This window comes from Aquarana catesbeiana, linkage group LG07 (assembly GCF_042186555.1).
Source record: "Aquarana catesbeiana isolate 2022-GZ linkage group LG07, ASM4218655v1, whole genome shotgun sequence".
Classification (NCBI taxonomy): domain Eukaryota; kingdom Metazoa; phylum Chordata; class Amphibia; order Anura; family Ranidae; genus Aquarana; species Aquarana catesbeiana.
Window position 1 is genome coordinate 11315238 of NC_133330.1, and position 17011 is coordinate 11332248.

At 45.7% G+C, this 17011-nt stretch overlaps 1 protein-coding gene across 1 annotated transcript; it reads left to right on the top strand.

Moving 5' to 3' along the window:
- Positions 1-6703: 6703 nt before the first annotated feature.
- On the top strand, positions 6704-13552 carry LOC141102372 (proto-oncogene Mas-like). The gene is made up of 2 exons (XM_073591325.1): positions 6704-6792; positions 10618-13552. Exon 2 carries the CDS (start codon positions 10656-10658, stop codon positions 11604-11606), a length of 951 nt encoding a protein of 316 aa, XP_073447426.1. The 5' UTR covers positions 6704-6792; positions 10618-10655; the 3' UTR covers positions 11607-13552.
- The last annotated feature ends 3459 nt before the right edge of the window (positions 13553-17011 follow it).

Genomic DNA, 17011 nt, shown 5'->3' on the forward strand with positions numbered 1-17011 from the left:
CAGGAAATTGTAACCTCCCAGGCTCTGGAAATGCATTGCACAAACCTTTCTGCAAGGCCTCCCGAAGATGTTTCATCCTCTGCTCCCTCTGCGACGGCTGGATAAGTTCCTGCCACCTTACCCTTATAACGTGGATCAAGAAGGGTTGTCAGTACTGATCCCACTCCTTGATACCACGAAAATGAGGGTCCTTTCACAGGCTTTGCAGGATCAGGGAGGCCATGCATCGTAGGTTTACTGAGGCATTCGGTCTGAAGTTCTCTGGGTCACTAAGGACGACCTGGTCCGTAGCCACCTCCTGCCAGCCACGTACAAGTCCATGAGTTTCTGGGGCCTGAAAACAATCCCTTGAAGACTGCTGCTGATGCTGAGCGCCAGGCTTCACTTCCATGCTGACACAATCCTCCTCCTCTTCCTGTGAGATAGGCGGGCCTGCAAGAATACTGTCTGGATAAAGGGGGCCTTGAGACGTAAGGAAGTCCTCCTCTTCCTCCCTCTGTTCTGCCTCAAGTACCCTGTCCATTATTCCACGCAGCATGTTCTCCAACAGGTAGACAAGAGGGACAGTATCACTGATGCATGAACTGTCACTGCTCACCATCCTCGTGGCCTCCTCAAATGGTGACAGGACAGTGCATGCATCCTTGATCATGAGCCACTGGCGTGGCGAAAAAAAGCCAAGCTCCCCTGACCCTGTCCTGGTGCCATACTCGCACAGGTACTCATTGATCGCCCTCTGCTGCTCGTGCAGTTGCTGCAGCATTGCCAACGTTGAGTTCCACCTGGTGGGCATGTCACAGATGAGGAGGTCAGCAAGCCGAGTACTGGCATTATATGACCTGCGGAAATGCCCACAGACTTTCCGGGCCTGCCTCAGGAGATCCTGTAAGCCCGGGTACCTGCACAAGAATTGCTGCAACACCAAATAAGGACCTGAGCCAAACAGGGAACATGGGTCAAGTGTCCCTGTTGGAAGGGGGGAGAGGAGGTGCCATTGTCGCAAACCACCATTCCTTGCTGAAGCTGGCATGGTGTCAACTACCTCTGAGCCTGCCCCCGCAGGGCTGCCAGAATCTCTGCCCCAGTGTGGCTCCTGTCCCCTAAGCAGACCAACTCAAGCACCACGTGGCATCTTTTTGCCTGAGTGCTTGCGTAGCCCCTAGAACGCCTACGGAACACCGCTGGTTCCAAGGACAAATCTGCACAGGAAGAGGCCATAGAGGAAGAAGAAGAGGATGGGGTGGAGGAGAGAGGTGTGGCAGAATCACCACTACCAGCATTTTGGAGGCGTGGTGGCGGAACAAGCTCCAACAATACTGCACCCTGTCCTGCATCCTTCCCAGCTGCCAGCAGGGTTACCCAGTGCGCCGTGAAAGAAAGGTAACGTCCCTGTCCATGCCTGCTGGACCATAAGTCAGCGGTAATATGCACCTTACCGCTGACCGCCCTGTCCAACGAGGCCAAGACATTGCCTTCCACATGTCGGTAGAGAGCCGGAATGGCCTTCTGAGAAAAAAATTGGCGTTTGGGAACCTGCCACTGAGGTACCGCACATTCCACAAATTCTCGAAAGGGGGCAGAGTCTACCAGCTGAAAAGGCAGCAGTTGGAGTGCTAGCAATTTAGCCAAACTAGCATTCAGCCGCTGAGCATGTGGATGGCTGGGACCGAATTTCTTTCGCCGGTTTAGTAACTGGGGTAGGGAAATTTGCCTGCTACAATCGGCAGATACCACTAGCAGATTGCCCGCAAGTGCTTGGGACACCTAATTCTACACCTTCATTCCTCTCAGTGCAGGTCTCTGAGAGGACTGAAGTTAGAGTGGGGTTGGAGATCCCAGCTGATGAGGAGCAAGGAGAGGTCCGCCTTGTTCTTTGCTGTGGGTCTTTTAAGTACTGTTGCCAACAAACTGCATGGGAGCTCGACATATGTCTGGTCAAGCATGTGGTGCCCAAGTGGCTGCTTGAGTCAGAAGCGCCCTGCACATGCAGAGCTCTGCGATGTGATGCAGTCGGTTGCCTGCCCTTAAGCTGGCCCCTGGAGGGCATCCTGCCTCGTTGGAGATGTGCCTCCTCCTCCTCTGTCCTATCTGGCACCCACGTAGAATCAGTGACCTCATCATCCCCTCCCTCCTCGCCACTGGAGCAAACCTGGCAGTATGCTGCAGCTGGGGGAACGTGACTGCCAGTTTCTTGTCCTTCTTGGGCACCCCCTCTCTCTAGGCTCACGTTACTGCCTTCATCCTCAACCTGGGTAGATCATTGGAGCCTTCAAAACTCTGCGCATCCTCCTGAAGCATGTACCCTACACTGTGGTCGAACAGTTCGGGGGACTCCTAAGGGCATGATGGTGGGGCTAGGAAAGGAGTGACTGATGACATTGAGCTGATGGAAGAGGCCACTTTGGCAGCTGCATTGGCAGACAAACTACTCTGAGTCTGAGTGACAGAGGATGAAGAGGATGAGGACGGCTTGGTCATCCACTCTACCAATTTTTCTGCATGTTGTGGCTGCCGAAAAAAAGGACAAGCGTGCCCCACGGCCACATGGTAAGGATGCACCGTGTCCACGACCAGCACTGTTGGCTGTAGACACCGAGTCTGCTTGCCCTCTTTTAGTGGCCTGGGAGCATCTGCCTCTTCTTGCTGGCCTTCCAGACATACTGTACAATTAGATTAGCAAAACAACGCCTGAAGTTTACTAAAAACAGTACACCAGGAATGGCCTACAGTCAGGTATAGGCTTGGCTAGACTATATATATACAAGCCTGTGTATATATATATATATATATATATATATATATATATATATATATATATATATATATATATATATATATATATATATATTAAATGAACTGCAGCTTACTGAGTCACCTGCCTAAAAGTGTCTTTGAACACGTACTCCAGGAATGGCCTATAGTTAGGTATATATATATATAGATATATATATATAATCTATATATATATCTATATATATATACATATAAAATACACTGCAGCTAACTGAATCCACTGACTGCCTGAAGTATATTAGAAACAGTACAGCAGGAATGGTCTGCAGTGAGATCTAGATAAACTGGATACAGTGGATATATATATATAGCAGTCTGACTATATATATATATATATATATATATATATATATATATATATATATATATATATGAAATACACTGCAGCTAACTAAATCAACTGACTGCCTGAAGTATATTAGAAAAAGTGCAGCAGGAACGGTCTGCAGTGAGATCTAGCTAACTGAATAAACTGCCTGCTCAAAGTAAATGAAATGACACACTTTCTCTCTCTATATCTATCTCTCTATAACGCCAACAACACACTACACAGGGCTGACATGCAGGCAGCCTTATATAATGTGGGGCATGTACTTAACCCCCTGAGCCATAATTGGCCAAAGGCACCTTGCTGGAGCACTATTCCTTCCAAAGAAACCAATGATGGGGCACTATTCCTCCCACTGACACCAATGATGAGGGCACTATTCCTCCCACTGACACCAATGATGGGGCACTATTCCTCCAACTGACACCAATGATGGGGCACTATTACTTCCAAAGAAACCAATGATGGCGCACTATTCCTACCACTGACACCAATGATGAGGGCACTATTCCTACCACAGACACCAATGATGAGGGCACTATTCCTCCCACTGACACCAATGATGGGGCACTATTCCTCCCACTGACACCAATGATGGGGCACTATTCCTTCCAAAGAAACCGATGATGGGGAACTATTCCTTCCACTGACACCAAGGAATAGGGCACTATTCCTTCCACTGATACCAAGGATTGGGCACTATTCCTTCCACTGACACCAACAATGGGCTCTAGTCCTCCCACTGATCACTGACACCCTGGCATTTTGTGGTCCTGCTGACACTGGGGCATTTTTTTTAGTCCCGTTTACCACTAGCCACAGTCCGGCCTATCAACAATCTGAATCTTGGCATTGGAGGCTCTGACTCAGCCAGGTGTGAAGACCAACTTATATTTATTTATTTGAGCAAAAAGATATATATATCCTTTAAGAATGTTTTATTTTCTTATAGTGACCTTTTATGCATCTACACTCTGTTATTAATGATGCAGTCAGGGTTGGGCGGTTCCTGTTTCTCTGGAAGGGTTGGTCCTTCATCTCAGTAGCGAGTTCTACTTCTGACTGATATACGGTATGTGCGTCACCTGTCCTTAGGATCAGGTCTATAAGAGGCTAGAGAGGGAGAGTAAGCATCCATTGATGTGAAACGCGTTAGCTACTGTACTCTGTATTGTCCCTGTGAAGGGTTCTATGTTGGATTTTAACGATTTACAATAAAGATGCCTTTCTTCAGAGTGCAGCTGTCCAGGATTTCCTCATTGCTCTAAGAACGCTAGGGAAAGGTTCCTGATGAGGAGGGTAAGCGTAAGGCCTCATCTCTTCTGGACCAACTTCCTATTGGGGCCTAGGCCATATTCAGTCCCCATTTAGAAGACGCTGTCATTCCGGATGGAGTTTACTACTGTCACGCCACTGAACTGTGTGTGAGCCTAGCTGGGTGATTGTCCCACCAGGCTTGTTGTGAACTGTTGTTGCGTTCCTTCAATACAATTCCATTTCACCTGCCCGTGTGAATTATTGTCACCTCGCCACGCTGCACCCCACTTTCATGCTTGATGGATGGAGGTTGCACCAGAAGCCAGGTGTGAAATAGCCATACAGATGTGGCTACACTGAGACAGGGCAGGACTCCCAGCAGAGGAGCAGATAGGCTTAAAGTGAAGAGTTGTGAGGCCAATGGGTCTGCAGAGAAGGAGGTTCATTCTCAAACACCGTGCTCATAGAACCTACTAGATATTGCAGGATGTAACCTGGGGCTATTGGCTAGCTGTGCATTCTGGAAGCTCCCGGTGGTGTCTCAGAAGATATCTTTGTAATAATTTCTTTAATCACTATGGGAGGACTGGGACCAAAAAAAAAACAGCTAGCCTTTTCATGGGATGGCCAGATATCTGTGGGGGAAAATAAGTGTACCACCTAAAGTGTGCCATTATGCTTCAGTCATTGATGGTGGGCATGGTGAAAGAAGGGTTTTCCTAAAGGAAATGGTTTATAACGACACACCTTTTCAAATCCTCCACCATCAGTTTTATTGGCAGCTCTTGGCACTCAACTTCATAACATCTCAGAGCTGGAAGTTGGTGCAGGAAGACTTCCCTCCACCAGGAGCTGGGTTCACAGGTTTGAATGGGGGGCAGTTAGTTAAGTAGTTTGTAATGTCAATCACGTGTCACTGACTGTGGGTCCTGCTCTGATCAGTATCTGAATGGTAACATACCTCCACTTAGGGCAACATATCTCATTAGTAATGGTCCAGAGAGAAAATCCCCCTCCCCCTCCAACTCAGTCCTTCCTTGTCATTGACTATATAAGGACACTACATTTTTCTCAACTGTTTTCATACATCTCACTCCTTGTGCAATGTTCTACTCCACTTCTTTTAATGACTTCATAGCTTGACCTTGCTCTGTTTTGTCTATCTATGAGACCTCATTCTGGTAATTCCAACATGGCCAAGAAAGCATGTAGCCCTAGATGGGAGTGCGCATGGTAGGATGTAGGGATGAGTTCAAGCATGTTCGGATGCTAGTGCAAACCCACCTGAGTGAGTCCACCAAGAAGCTGTCACTGTACTGGGCCAATCCTAAGTGGCCAAGGAATGCCACTGCAGATGATTGGCCCGGTATAATGATAGCTTACTGCTGGGCTCACTCAGGTGGGTTTAGTAGGGTGATAACATTTGGCCTATGGGGAGACCATTCATTCTACCATGTTAATTTTTTGGTTAAAAGTGGTTTTATGATCACAAAAGAAAAGAAGGGTTCAGATACAATTCACACATGAAACGGAAAACATCAAATGGATACCGTAGCATTATTTTTTATTGTTTGATACACTTTACACAAACTGTTAGAAAATAGCCCAAAATGAAAGTGTATCTAAACCCAAAAACCAAAATGTCATATATTGCAAGCTTAGCAGTTCCTATATGTGGTGGCTGCATTCGTTTTCTTTTTCAGCTTTTTTTTTCTTTTTTCCCCCATTTATTTTCTCTTGATGATCCAGTTATGCCCTTCCTGTCCGAGGGTGACAATGCCCAAGTTGTCACCCTAGAACGGGAAGGTGTTTTATGGCTAGAGAGCACCTCTCCCTCTCCTCATCTTCAGAACATGGATGGGGGCCTTCTTCAGCTCACAGAAGATAAATGGGGAAGCTGATAGCATTGTTTGAGATATCAGCACAGCAAGTGACAAGGACATTGGATTTCTGGCAGGATCAACGGGTATTGCTCTGTACTTGCAGAAAATGAAACGAGTTCACATTTCACATGCTTTGTGCTTCTCTGCCAGTCTTCTAATGATGACTTCATGGTTTGACCTTGGCCTTTTCTTGGCTTTATATGTGAGATTTCCAAGATAATTTTGCTTTACTTGTCATTATGATATCTTATTGGGAATCGTACTCTATACATTGGTATCCTCTAGCTATGTGATAGAATGCTAGTATATCACCCAGAACTCCGTCATATTGTATTCAAAGGAATGTGATTCTTATTTCCACTGAAGTCCTGAGTCAGCCCGGCTCGTGTGTCATGTCACTCCACCCCATGCAGATATATATTTAAGTCCTGTATTTCATCTCATTGCCAGAAAGAAAGCATTGTATGCCTAAGAGCAACAGGATGAACTGATATAGATCATTACCTGGAGTCAACAAGCAACCCTTTACAGGTGAGATCCACTATCTTATTTAATTTTTATGAATTTACAAAATACATAGTTACATAGTAGGTAAGGCTGAAAAAAGACAATAGTCTATCCAGTTCAACCTGTGTAGGTGTATGTGTGTCAGTGTCTATAATAATTTCCCTTATCCCTGTATGTTGTGTTTTTTTAAATATACATCCAAGAGTTTTTTAAAAATATCCATACTTCTCGCAGGCACCACCAATTGTGGGAGAGAGTTCCACGTCCTTATTGCCCTGACAGTAAAGAACCCCCTGCGCAGTTTAAGGTTAAACCGCTTCTCCTCCAGTCTCAAGGTGTGGCCCCATGTCCTCATACACTCCCTGGGACGAAATAGTTTTTTTCCCTATGCTGGGATCCCCATTCAGGTATTTGTAGATTGCTATCATGTCCCCCCCTCAAGCATTGCATCTCCAGCGAGAATAAATGGAATGTTTGCAGCCGGTCCTCGTAATTGAGGCCCTCCAGTCCTCAGGGGATGACAAACCCCAGGGCCTTGGGAGCCATCGGATACATGTCCATAACAAAGTACATCAACACTGAGGATCCAATAGGTCTACCCAACAACCAACTTGCTGGCTTCTGGTATACTGTTACGGTAAGGCTCAACCTCTGAGTTGAAGTGGAGTGGGTAGATATCATTTAAGGGACGAGGGCTAAGTGACTTACACCAATGGCTACCAGGGTGGCCAGAGGTATGAAAGGGCACTCCCTCACATATAGTGTATTTGCAGATGAAAAAGAAATGGAAAATTATATTAGAAGGCACATGCGAGTGCCCGGGACTCATCCGTCATTGAAAATAATCCAATGGGTCCATTTGTTTTTGAAGGAGTCATGTGCATCATGTTGACGAGCTCTCATTTCTTCATTCTCATCATCTGGCAGACTTTGGCAATTCACTCTAGGATGGTCAGGGTTGTGGTGGACTTCCAGCGCTTGGAGATAAGGGCTCTGGCTGGAGATGAAAAAATGTGGGTTAGCCACTGAGATAGAGCATGGAAATACAGAGAGGATGACAAGCCGTGGAGGAGGGGACTCAAACATGGATCTGAGCAATTTGTCACAGAAAGGTTTACGTGTACCAGCCTGTCAGAAATGTAAAGTTCCTCTTCTGGACAAAGATGGCTATACATTGTTTATGGGTATAGACAGAAGCACATCACCCTCTCCTCTTCTGAGATCATGATGTTTAGTTATTTTTCTTATTCTTTGAGGAAGTATAAGTTATCTGAGTGAGAATATGAGAATAGCACACAATAAACAAAGGGTTTCTCCTCTGCCCTTAAAAGCATCCAGATCACCAAGATCTGTGTTTTTGAATGTTTTACATTTTTTTTAAATGGTGCCGTTGACATCCGGATAAACCAGAAGTGATGTCAGGTCATCGCCTCTGGGTTACTATAGCGGAGAGCCGATCAATGCCGATCTCGGCTTTGTTAAGCTTCCCGACCAGCCGGTGAACGTGCCCGCTGGTCGCTCGGGTCTCTCGGTGGGACAGGAGAGCCAGAGCAAGCCACGGAAGGTGGTGGGATATAACCACCAAAAGTCCAGCGACGTACCATTACAGTGCACCCGGAAAGTATTCACAGTGCTTCACTTTTTCCACATTTTGTTAGGTTACAGCCTTATGCCAAAATGGATTAAATTCATTATTTTCCTCAAAATTGTACAATCAATCCCCCATAATGACGTGAAAGAAGTTTGTTTGAAATCTTTGCAATTATTAAAAATGAAAAAAATCCCATGTACATAAGTATCACAGATTCCTCCCATGTACCTAAGTATCACAGGCTCCTCCCATGTACATAAGTATCACAGACTCCTCCCATGTACCTAAGTATCACAGGCTCCTCCCAAGTACATAAGTATCACAGGCTCCTCCCATGTACATAAGTATCACAGGCTCCTTCCATGTACATAAGTATCACAGACTCCTCCCATGTAGATAAGTATCACAGGCTCCTCCCATGTACATAAGTATCACAGGCTCCTCCCATGTACATAAGTATCACAGGCTCCTCCCATGTACATAAGTATCACAGCCTTTGTTCAATACTTTGGTGAGGCTCCTTTGGCACCAATTACAGCCTCAAGTCTTTTTGCGTATGATGCTACAAGCTTGGCACACTTATTTTTGGTCAGTTTCTCACATTCTTATTTGCAGGACCTCTCAAGCTCCATCAGGTTGGATGGGGAGTGTCGGTGCACAGCCATTTTCCGATCTCTCCAGAGATGTTCAATCGGGTTCAAGTCTGGGCTCTGGCTGGACCACTCAAGGACATTCCCGTAGCCACTCCTTTGTTATCTTGGCTGTGTGCTTAGGGTCGTTGTCCACTGAAAAACATCCCCACAGCATGATGCTGCCACCACCATGCTTCACTGTAGGGATGGTATTGGCCAGGTGATGAGCGGTGCCTGGTTTCCTCCAGACATGACGCTTGCTATTCAGGCCAAAGAGTTCAATCTTTGTTTTGTCAGACCATTTGTTTGTCATGGTCTGAGAGTCCTTCAGGAGCTCTTTGGCAAACTCCAGGCGGGCTGTCACGTGCCTTTTACTGTGGCGTGGCTTCTGTCTGGCCACTCTACCATACAGGCCTGATTAGTGCAGAGATGGTTATTCTTCTGGAAGATTCTGATCTGTGCCTTGATACAATGCTTGGACTTCATGGGCCCAAAAAAAGATGGCCCTGACTATGGCGCCCCCGAGATGTGGTTCCTTCCCTTTTTATGTGTGCCCCAGTAGAGCGCGGTGCTTCCCCGAAAAGCCCGGGAAACCCTGACCAGCAGAGTTAAAGTGTTACTAAAGCCTTGTTTTTTTTTAACTTAAAAAAGCAAACATGTCTATTCTTACTCACTCTGTGTAATGGTTTTGCACAGAGCAGCCCAGGTCCTCTTCTTCTGGGGTCCCCCTCTGACGCTCCAGGCCCCTCATCGGGTACTCCATGGAAAGCCACTTGGAACTCTCCCTTGGACGCCATTTTTGCCCAGTCTCTTTCTTATTGTTGAATGATGAATGCTGACCTTACCTGAGGCAAGTGAGGCCTGCAGTTCTTTAGATGTTGTTCTGGGTTCTTTTATGACCTACTGGATGAGTCGCCGTTGTGCACACGGAGTAATTTTGGTAGGTCGGTCACTCCTGGGAAGGTTCACCGCTCTTCCAAGTTTTCTCCATTTGCGGATAATGGCTCTCACTGTGGTTCTCCGGAGTCCTAAAGCCTTAGAAATGACTTTATAACCCTTTCCCGACTGATAATTTTAAATTACGTTGTTTCTCACCCTTTTAGCGTGCTTCACTTTGTCGCACAACTTCTTTTTAAGTGATTTCTTGAATCAACAGGTTTGGCAGTAATCAGGCTTGGTTGTGGCAAGTGAAAGTTAACTCAGCTTTCCAAAGAATTTGGTTAATCACAGTTCATTCATGATTTAGCAAAGGGGGCAATTACTTTTTCACATAGGGCCAGGCAGGTTTGGGCAGTTTTGTTCCCTTAATAAATGAAATCTTCATTTGAAACTGCATTTTTTATTTACTCGGGTTATCCTTGTTTAATACTAAAATTTGTTAGATGATTTGAATCATTTAAGTGTGAAAAATATGCAAAAAAAAAAAAAAATAGAAAATTAGGAAAAAATCAGGGGGCAAATACTTTTTTCACAGCACTGTACATTTTAAGCCTTAGATACATTGTGACAAATCTAAAAAAGAAACCAGAAGAAATTGAATTAACTTTTTAGCTTATATATAGATGTATTGTTAATGAAAGGAAGTAATTCTTCTTCATTGATAGCTATGTCATATGTTTAATACAGGTGGAAGAAGAAGATACTCTCCACTAAAAAAGGACAACATGAATTTCACCAGTGGAAATGAGACAGACAAAAAGGACCTCTGGACGTGCATAGGTGCTCCTGAACTCTTGCTCCCTATCGTAGATGGTGTTTTCATCGGGATTTGTGTCTTAGGCTTGGTGGGAAACATTATCGTGTTTTGGAACCTTTGCTTCAGGATCCAGAGGAACAAATATACAGTTTACATCGCCAACCTGTGTGTGGCTGACACCCTCTTGCTATCAGTGGTGATGTTGACGTTGATGGTCGAGATCAGCAATTTCTTTGGTTTACATCCTGGATCTAAAGTGACGTGTCCCTTCTATGTATTTGTGGATACATTATATTACCCCCTGGTCTATTCTGGGAAAAACATCCTGACAGCCATCAGCGTGGAGAGGTGTATCTCCATCCTGTTCCCCATTTGGTATCGCACTTGTCGCCCCAAGAAGTTCTCCACTATGGCGTGCGCTGTTCTCTGGCTCCTTGGCATCTTGGAGGGCCTCCTTGAAGTCATTTTGTGTGATCCAGAAGCTTACACCAGTCAGCAGGCGCAATGTGTAACGATTGAAGTGATGATTTTTGTGTCTGCGATCGGGATATGTCTACCGCTCATGGTTATTTCCAGCGTCGCCTTGCTCTACAAAATAAGGAGGACCGTCGGTCAGGAGTACTCTCCTAAGCTGTATATCATCATCATTGTAGCAGTCATTGTCTTTATCTTATCGGTCTTGCCGTTAAATATTGTTCGTTTTTTAGTGTTCTGTAATGTGCTGAAAACAGTCAAGCTGGTTTTTATTAGTCAGTATTGGCTGGTCACTAATTGCGTCATCAACCCTTATATCTACTTCCTTGTTGGGAAAATATGTAATCAGACCACATGTTGTTCCATCAAGGATTCCCTTCAACGAGCCTTCGTGGTGGAAACAGACACGAGTCCTTTTTCTTCAGAAGGGCAACAAGCACAATAACACATGAAGATAAGCCAATCTTACCAATGCCTTCTGGATCACATTATGAAAGGAAAAGCCACCAGTTTTCCAGCTGCATTCGAAATATGAATTTAAAGCCATGAACTGATTTTGGCTAATGCAAGACAAGCCAACAGGAAATGGCAAAGAAAAGATCCCGAACAATAATTTTATGGAGGACAATGACTAAAGAGGCATTTACGGTGTTTAAAAAGATTGATTTCTTGTACTTCCTTGGTTTTTGTTAGCTTTAACTCTGAAAGTTGTGTTGGCTTTTCAACGCTTCTAAATGGGCTTGACGTAAAATAGTATCTCATTAAGTGAGTCTGAACTTCAGCCTATGGTCAAGAGAATGGCCAAGCTTCATTGGAATACTGCAATGCAATGTGCTGACCAATATTCAACTGTGCTAAGTAGTCAAAAGCAGACACTGAGAGGGGCTTCCTGAGGCTCCCCCCAAGAGCCCTTGAACTCAAGGTGTTCCAACAGGAATTGGCGGCTTCCACCTCCAAAGTATAATGCACAGCCCAGGACACTAGGTCAGAAATGATAGATGGCGGGTGTTTCTTTTGCTTATAGCAGCTGCATTTAATGAAAACAAGGCTACTTGTACTTGGTTGCCCTCAGGTCCCAGAACATGATGCTATAGTTCCTGGGCACATGGCACTGGGACTGAGTGGCTGAAACAAGGAAGGGGAACTGTAGTCCCGAGGCTGGTCAAGCAGTAGACAGCAGCGATTGCGTCCTGGCTCCATGCTCCAGGGGGCACCTGGATAGGAGGGGCGGTGGCATGTGGAGGAACCAATCTCTTCATGCAGCCGCTGAATGCTTCTCATTCTCTCCCTTATGCAGGCATTCAGCTGCGACAGGTGATAAATAAATGAATCAGTTCCTCTATATGCCACCCCTTTCCTCTCTCCTGGTCTGTTTTGGGGCCCTTGTGTGCTCTCTTCAAACCTCCCCTCCGCATCGCTGCCAGGTTCCCCCCTCTCCCGCTGTATAATTTACGGACACCTTCCTTGACTTAATGAATAGAGCCAGTGATCAATTTTTTTTTTTTTTAACTAGCTGAGCTAAACTGTGTTTCTGGTCTGTTTAGACCCCTGATATTCCACCAACGGGGGTCCTAATATTGTTTTTTTTTCTTTTATTTAATAATGAAAAATACAATTCTTAAAAATAAATAGGTAAATAAATAAAATTAAATTGTAAAAAAAATAAATAAAAATATATAAATAAACAAAAATAAAAAACTACTGACACCAGTGGTGGAACTACCAGGGTCGCAAAGGTCGCGCTTACGATCGGGCCCTGGGGTCCCATACTGTGGAGGGAACCTCAAAATGGTAGGAAGAGGGCTGTAATAAAGGGTCCCACAATGGGAGTAAAGGACCCTGGGATCAGTGGGAAGGGCCCTGGCCGGGGGGGGGCCCTTCATGGTTTCCTACTCTCGGGCCCCGAATGTTCTAGCTACGTCTCTGCAGGGAGTTATCCCTTAACCATAGACAGAAGGACACTGGGACGGGCAGCCTCTTGATTATCCCAAAACAACTGAAACAGGACAGGAGCAGGAAGGGAAGAGTTGAATGGATAGATTTAGAAATATATTTAACTGTCCTGGAGATATATTTTAAAGTGCTCATATCTGTTAGATTTGGAAAACTTGGCTGCCATGACTATTAGGTTGGTCCTAAATAACTTGTCTAAACAAAACTACCGAGTATCATTGGAAATAAATATTGATACTATGTATCTGTAGTGTAAATTATATCATAATAATGTTCTATATTTTTTATATAATGATATATTTTTAGTAAAAACTTTTTTTATATACAATTGATTATGTTTCATGTCTGATCTGTTTTTTTCTTCTTTTTCAATCACTCGCTAACGTCTTATGTCTCTTTGGGGTTTCCATCAACAAAATCTTCAGATCAGTGTTCCTAGTTCCCCCACCAACCATGCCAGCATACAGACGAGCGGATTTCTGGGTCCGGCGGAGTTATGACATAAAGATTTGAAGCATGTTCCAAATCTAAAGTCCGTCAGATTTTCGACTGGAAAAGTCCGCTGAAGGTCCGATGAAGCCCACACATGATCGGATTGTCCGCCGGACTCGGTCCGTCGGACCAGTCCGGTCGAAAAGTCCGACCGCGTGTACGCTGCATTAGACTTGGAAATTGAAATGTGTGAACGTCAGTTTAAGTTTAAAGCCTGTTTCAAACCTACTGATCGCAATGGGTTCATTCCCATTGACAGCTGTCATCACAGTTCCTGGTTATGTTTTGATTCCGTGGAGCCAGTTTCTGCGGTTATGCAGAAATTGTACCGACACAGAGACTTTCAAGGAACAAGCTTGCATTCTAAGACAGAGGTTCAGTGATAAAGGATATGACCAGGTCGAAGTGGATTTAGGAGTTACAAAGAACTTTGGAAGTGGAGAGGAGCTCTATGTTGACAGAGAGACCTCGCCAGGATTCTAAGGAATCCTTGAAGTGGTCAATGATAACTTCATTTTCCATACAACATAGACAAATTAAATCTATTATCAACAAGCACTGGAGTGTATTGAAAAGCGATCGCATGGGGGGCGTGGCCAAGACCGGCATGTGAGAGGACGCACTTCTCACAGCTCCTGCCTGATCCGTGTATTGATCCTTCCCCGGCATCGCTGATCCTGCTTTCTTCGGCCCCCCAGCTGGCTACCGAGCCCCAGCACCCCCCGGACCCACCGCCGGCCCTCTGTACGAGGGGGAAAACCCGCCGAGGCCTGTTGGAGATGGCGGGACCGGACTTCCAAGATGGCTTCGCCGCGCCTGCAGCCCTGACTCAGCGCGTTCCCCGGACGGTGGATAAGCTGAAAGACAGTAGCAGCAAGAAAACTATGAAGCCTCTGGGTAAGGAACAGTACAGGGATATCCTTTATTATGCCCAGAAAATACAGGGCCCCGGGACAGCAGACGAGGGGGGGTCAGCTTACAAAGGGGGAGAGACTGACAAGACCTTACAAGCAGACTGGGATATGGACACAGTGAGCACACCTAACCTTTTCATGGAGGAAGTCACTCGCCCTCCCTCCTCCCCCCCTTCAGAAGACACCCCAGAGACTTTGGAGCAACCTACATTAGCTGAAATCCTGAAAGCAGTTCATATGTGTACAGCTGCAGTTAATGATATGAAAGACCAGTTGGGGGGTGTCAGAGAGGAGATGTCATTTCTCAGACAGGACCTGCAAAAGGTCAGGGAACGTGCTACAGCAGTAGAAAGCAGAGTGAGTGACATAGAGGACAAAATCCCTCCACTTGCACAAGAAGCCAGAGCTGCACACCGCATGGCTCAAGACACATACAACAGAGCTGAGGACACAGAAAACCGTTTACGTAGGAACAACGTCCGCATAGTGGGGCTCCCCAAAAAATCCGAGGGTAAGGACTCCACTACCTTTGTGGAGAACTGGTTTATTGAGATCTTTGGCCGGGATGCATTTTCCCCTTTCTTCACAGTCGAGAGAGCCCATCGAGTCCCAGGCAGACCCCCCCCACAGGGAGCCCCTCCCAGATCCATGCTGGCAAAGTTACTGCACTATCGTGACAGGGAAGCCATACTACGATGTGCACGTGAGAAGGCAAATATAAAATTTAATGGTGTCAGAGTGTCCTTTAACCCGGATTTCTCGGCTGAGGTGCAGAGAAGCAGAGCGAAATTTGGGGAAGTAAAGAAACGTCTGAGAGCCCTGCAACTACCATACGCTATGCTCTACCCGGCCAAATTATGGGTGACGGCGGATAGGCATGCACAGTTCTTCGAATCACCCAGAGATGCAATGATGTGGCTAGATCACAACGAACAAGCCCTGCGACATCATCGGGCAGAAGCGGAAGGTGACTGACCCTGACACCCAACCAAGGATCCTTGTTAACACAGAGTATGCTTATGCTGAGGTTTTTCTTATGGCCAGGTAGATGTCCATACCTACACCCCTTATGGTCACCCCTCAGCCTATTCAGCTGTTCTTCTCCTTGTCCAGATGCCGGGAACACATTTCATGTATAGAAATGCTGGAGATAAAAAAACTGTGACTTTTCTAATTTTTCTTTGTTCACGCGAACCAGTTCTGATCTGTTGGCAATGCGAGTTTTTACAGTCGACCAGTTTTTAGGCTGTACAGCCAGGCTATGTTTGGCCTGGCCGACGAAGTTGTTTTGGCTGATCCTACTATCCTGCCCCGCACTGGCGGGCATTGACGTCAGTGGGGGATGTTGGTCATTGATCCGCCATACTACAGCAGAAACAAAATTTGTTGGCACTGTTATGCCTGGTTGTGGTTTACAATATGCACTATCTTACAATCCAGAGACTTACCTGAATTTGCGTACTAGCCTCTTTGACAACTCGCCACCCATATGCAAATATGCTTATCAATGCCTCCATAGACTCACTGTACAGATGTACACTGATAGCTCAAGCCAGTTGATGTCTACGTTTCTAATATGGCGGGATCTTCATCGTTGATCTCTTGGAATGTTAGGGGCATGAACTCCCCCCTTAAGCGTACTATGATATTTACCTGTCTAAAAAAGTTTTTTCCTGCTATTATATGCCTACAGGAAACGCATTTGACTGTGGAGACCAGGAGTTGTTTAAAACACACATGGATAGGATGGGCTTATCACTCCACTCACACCTCTTTTTCTCGGGGTGTGATTGTAGTGATACACAGATCCCTAGATTACCAGGAGTTTGCCTCTAAAACAGATGCAGAGGGGAGATTTGTATTTTTGCATTGTCGCATTGGTATCTTGCACTGTGTTTTAGCCTGTGTGTATATACCCCCCCCCCATTTGATGCACGGGTGCTTCGACTTCTTCTGGAATTTTTGACAGATAAGCCGAACCTCCCTATGCTCATTGTAGGGGACTTTAATAGCTGGTTAAACCCGGCTTTGGACAAGCACCCACCCCCGGGAACACAAGGCCCATGTAGGGCAACACCACTAGCTAGGCTGTTACAGGAACTGGGATGGTTAGATATATGGAGACATAGAAACCCGGTAACTAAGCAATTCTCTTGTTTTTCAAAAACCCATGGGTCGCTATCCAGGATAGATCTGGCTGTGGGAAACTCGGCTATGCTCCCCTCGGTCTCTGACGTTTCATACAAACCCAGGTGTGTATCAGATCATTCCTATATGGTACTAAACCTTGTTACAACACAGGGGTCCATGCTCCCTAAAGCACCCTGGAAATTTAATGCCTTTTGGCTTCAGCTGTTTACATCTCCTGAGGAACTAGAGGGGAGCATCCGTAAGTTCTTCCAGATCCAGCCCACTCCAGCCGCTGTTATGGCAGAGTGGAAGGAATTTAAACAGTATTTACGCAGACTGCTAAGTAGCGAGGTTACCAAGG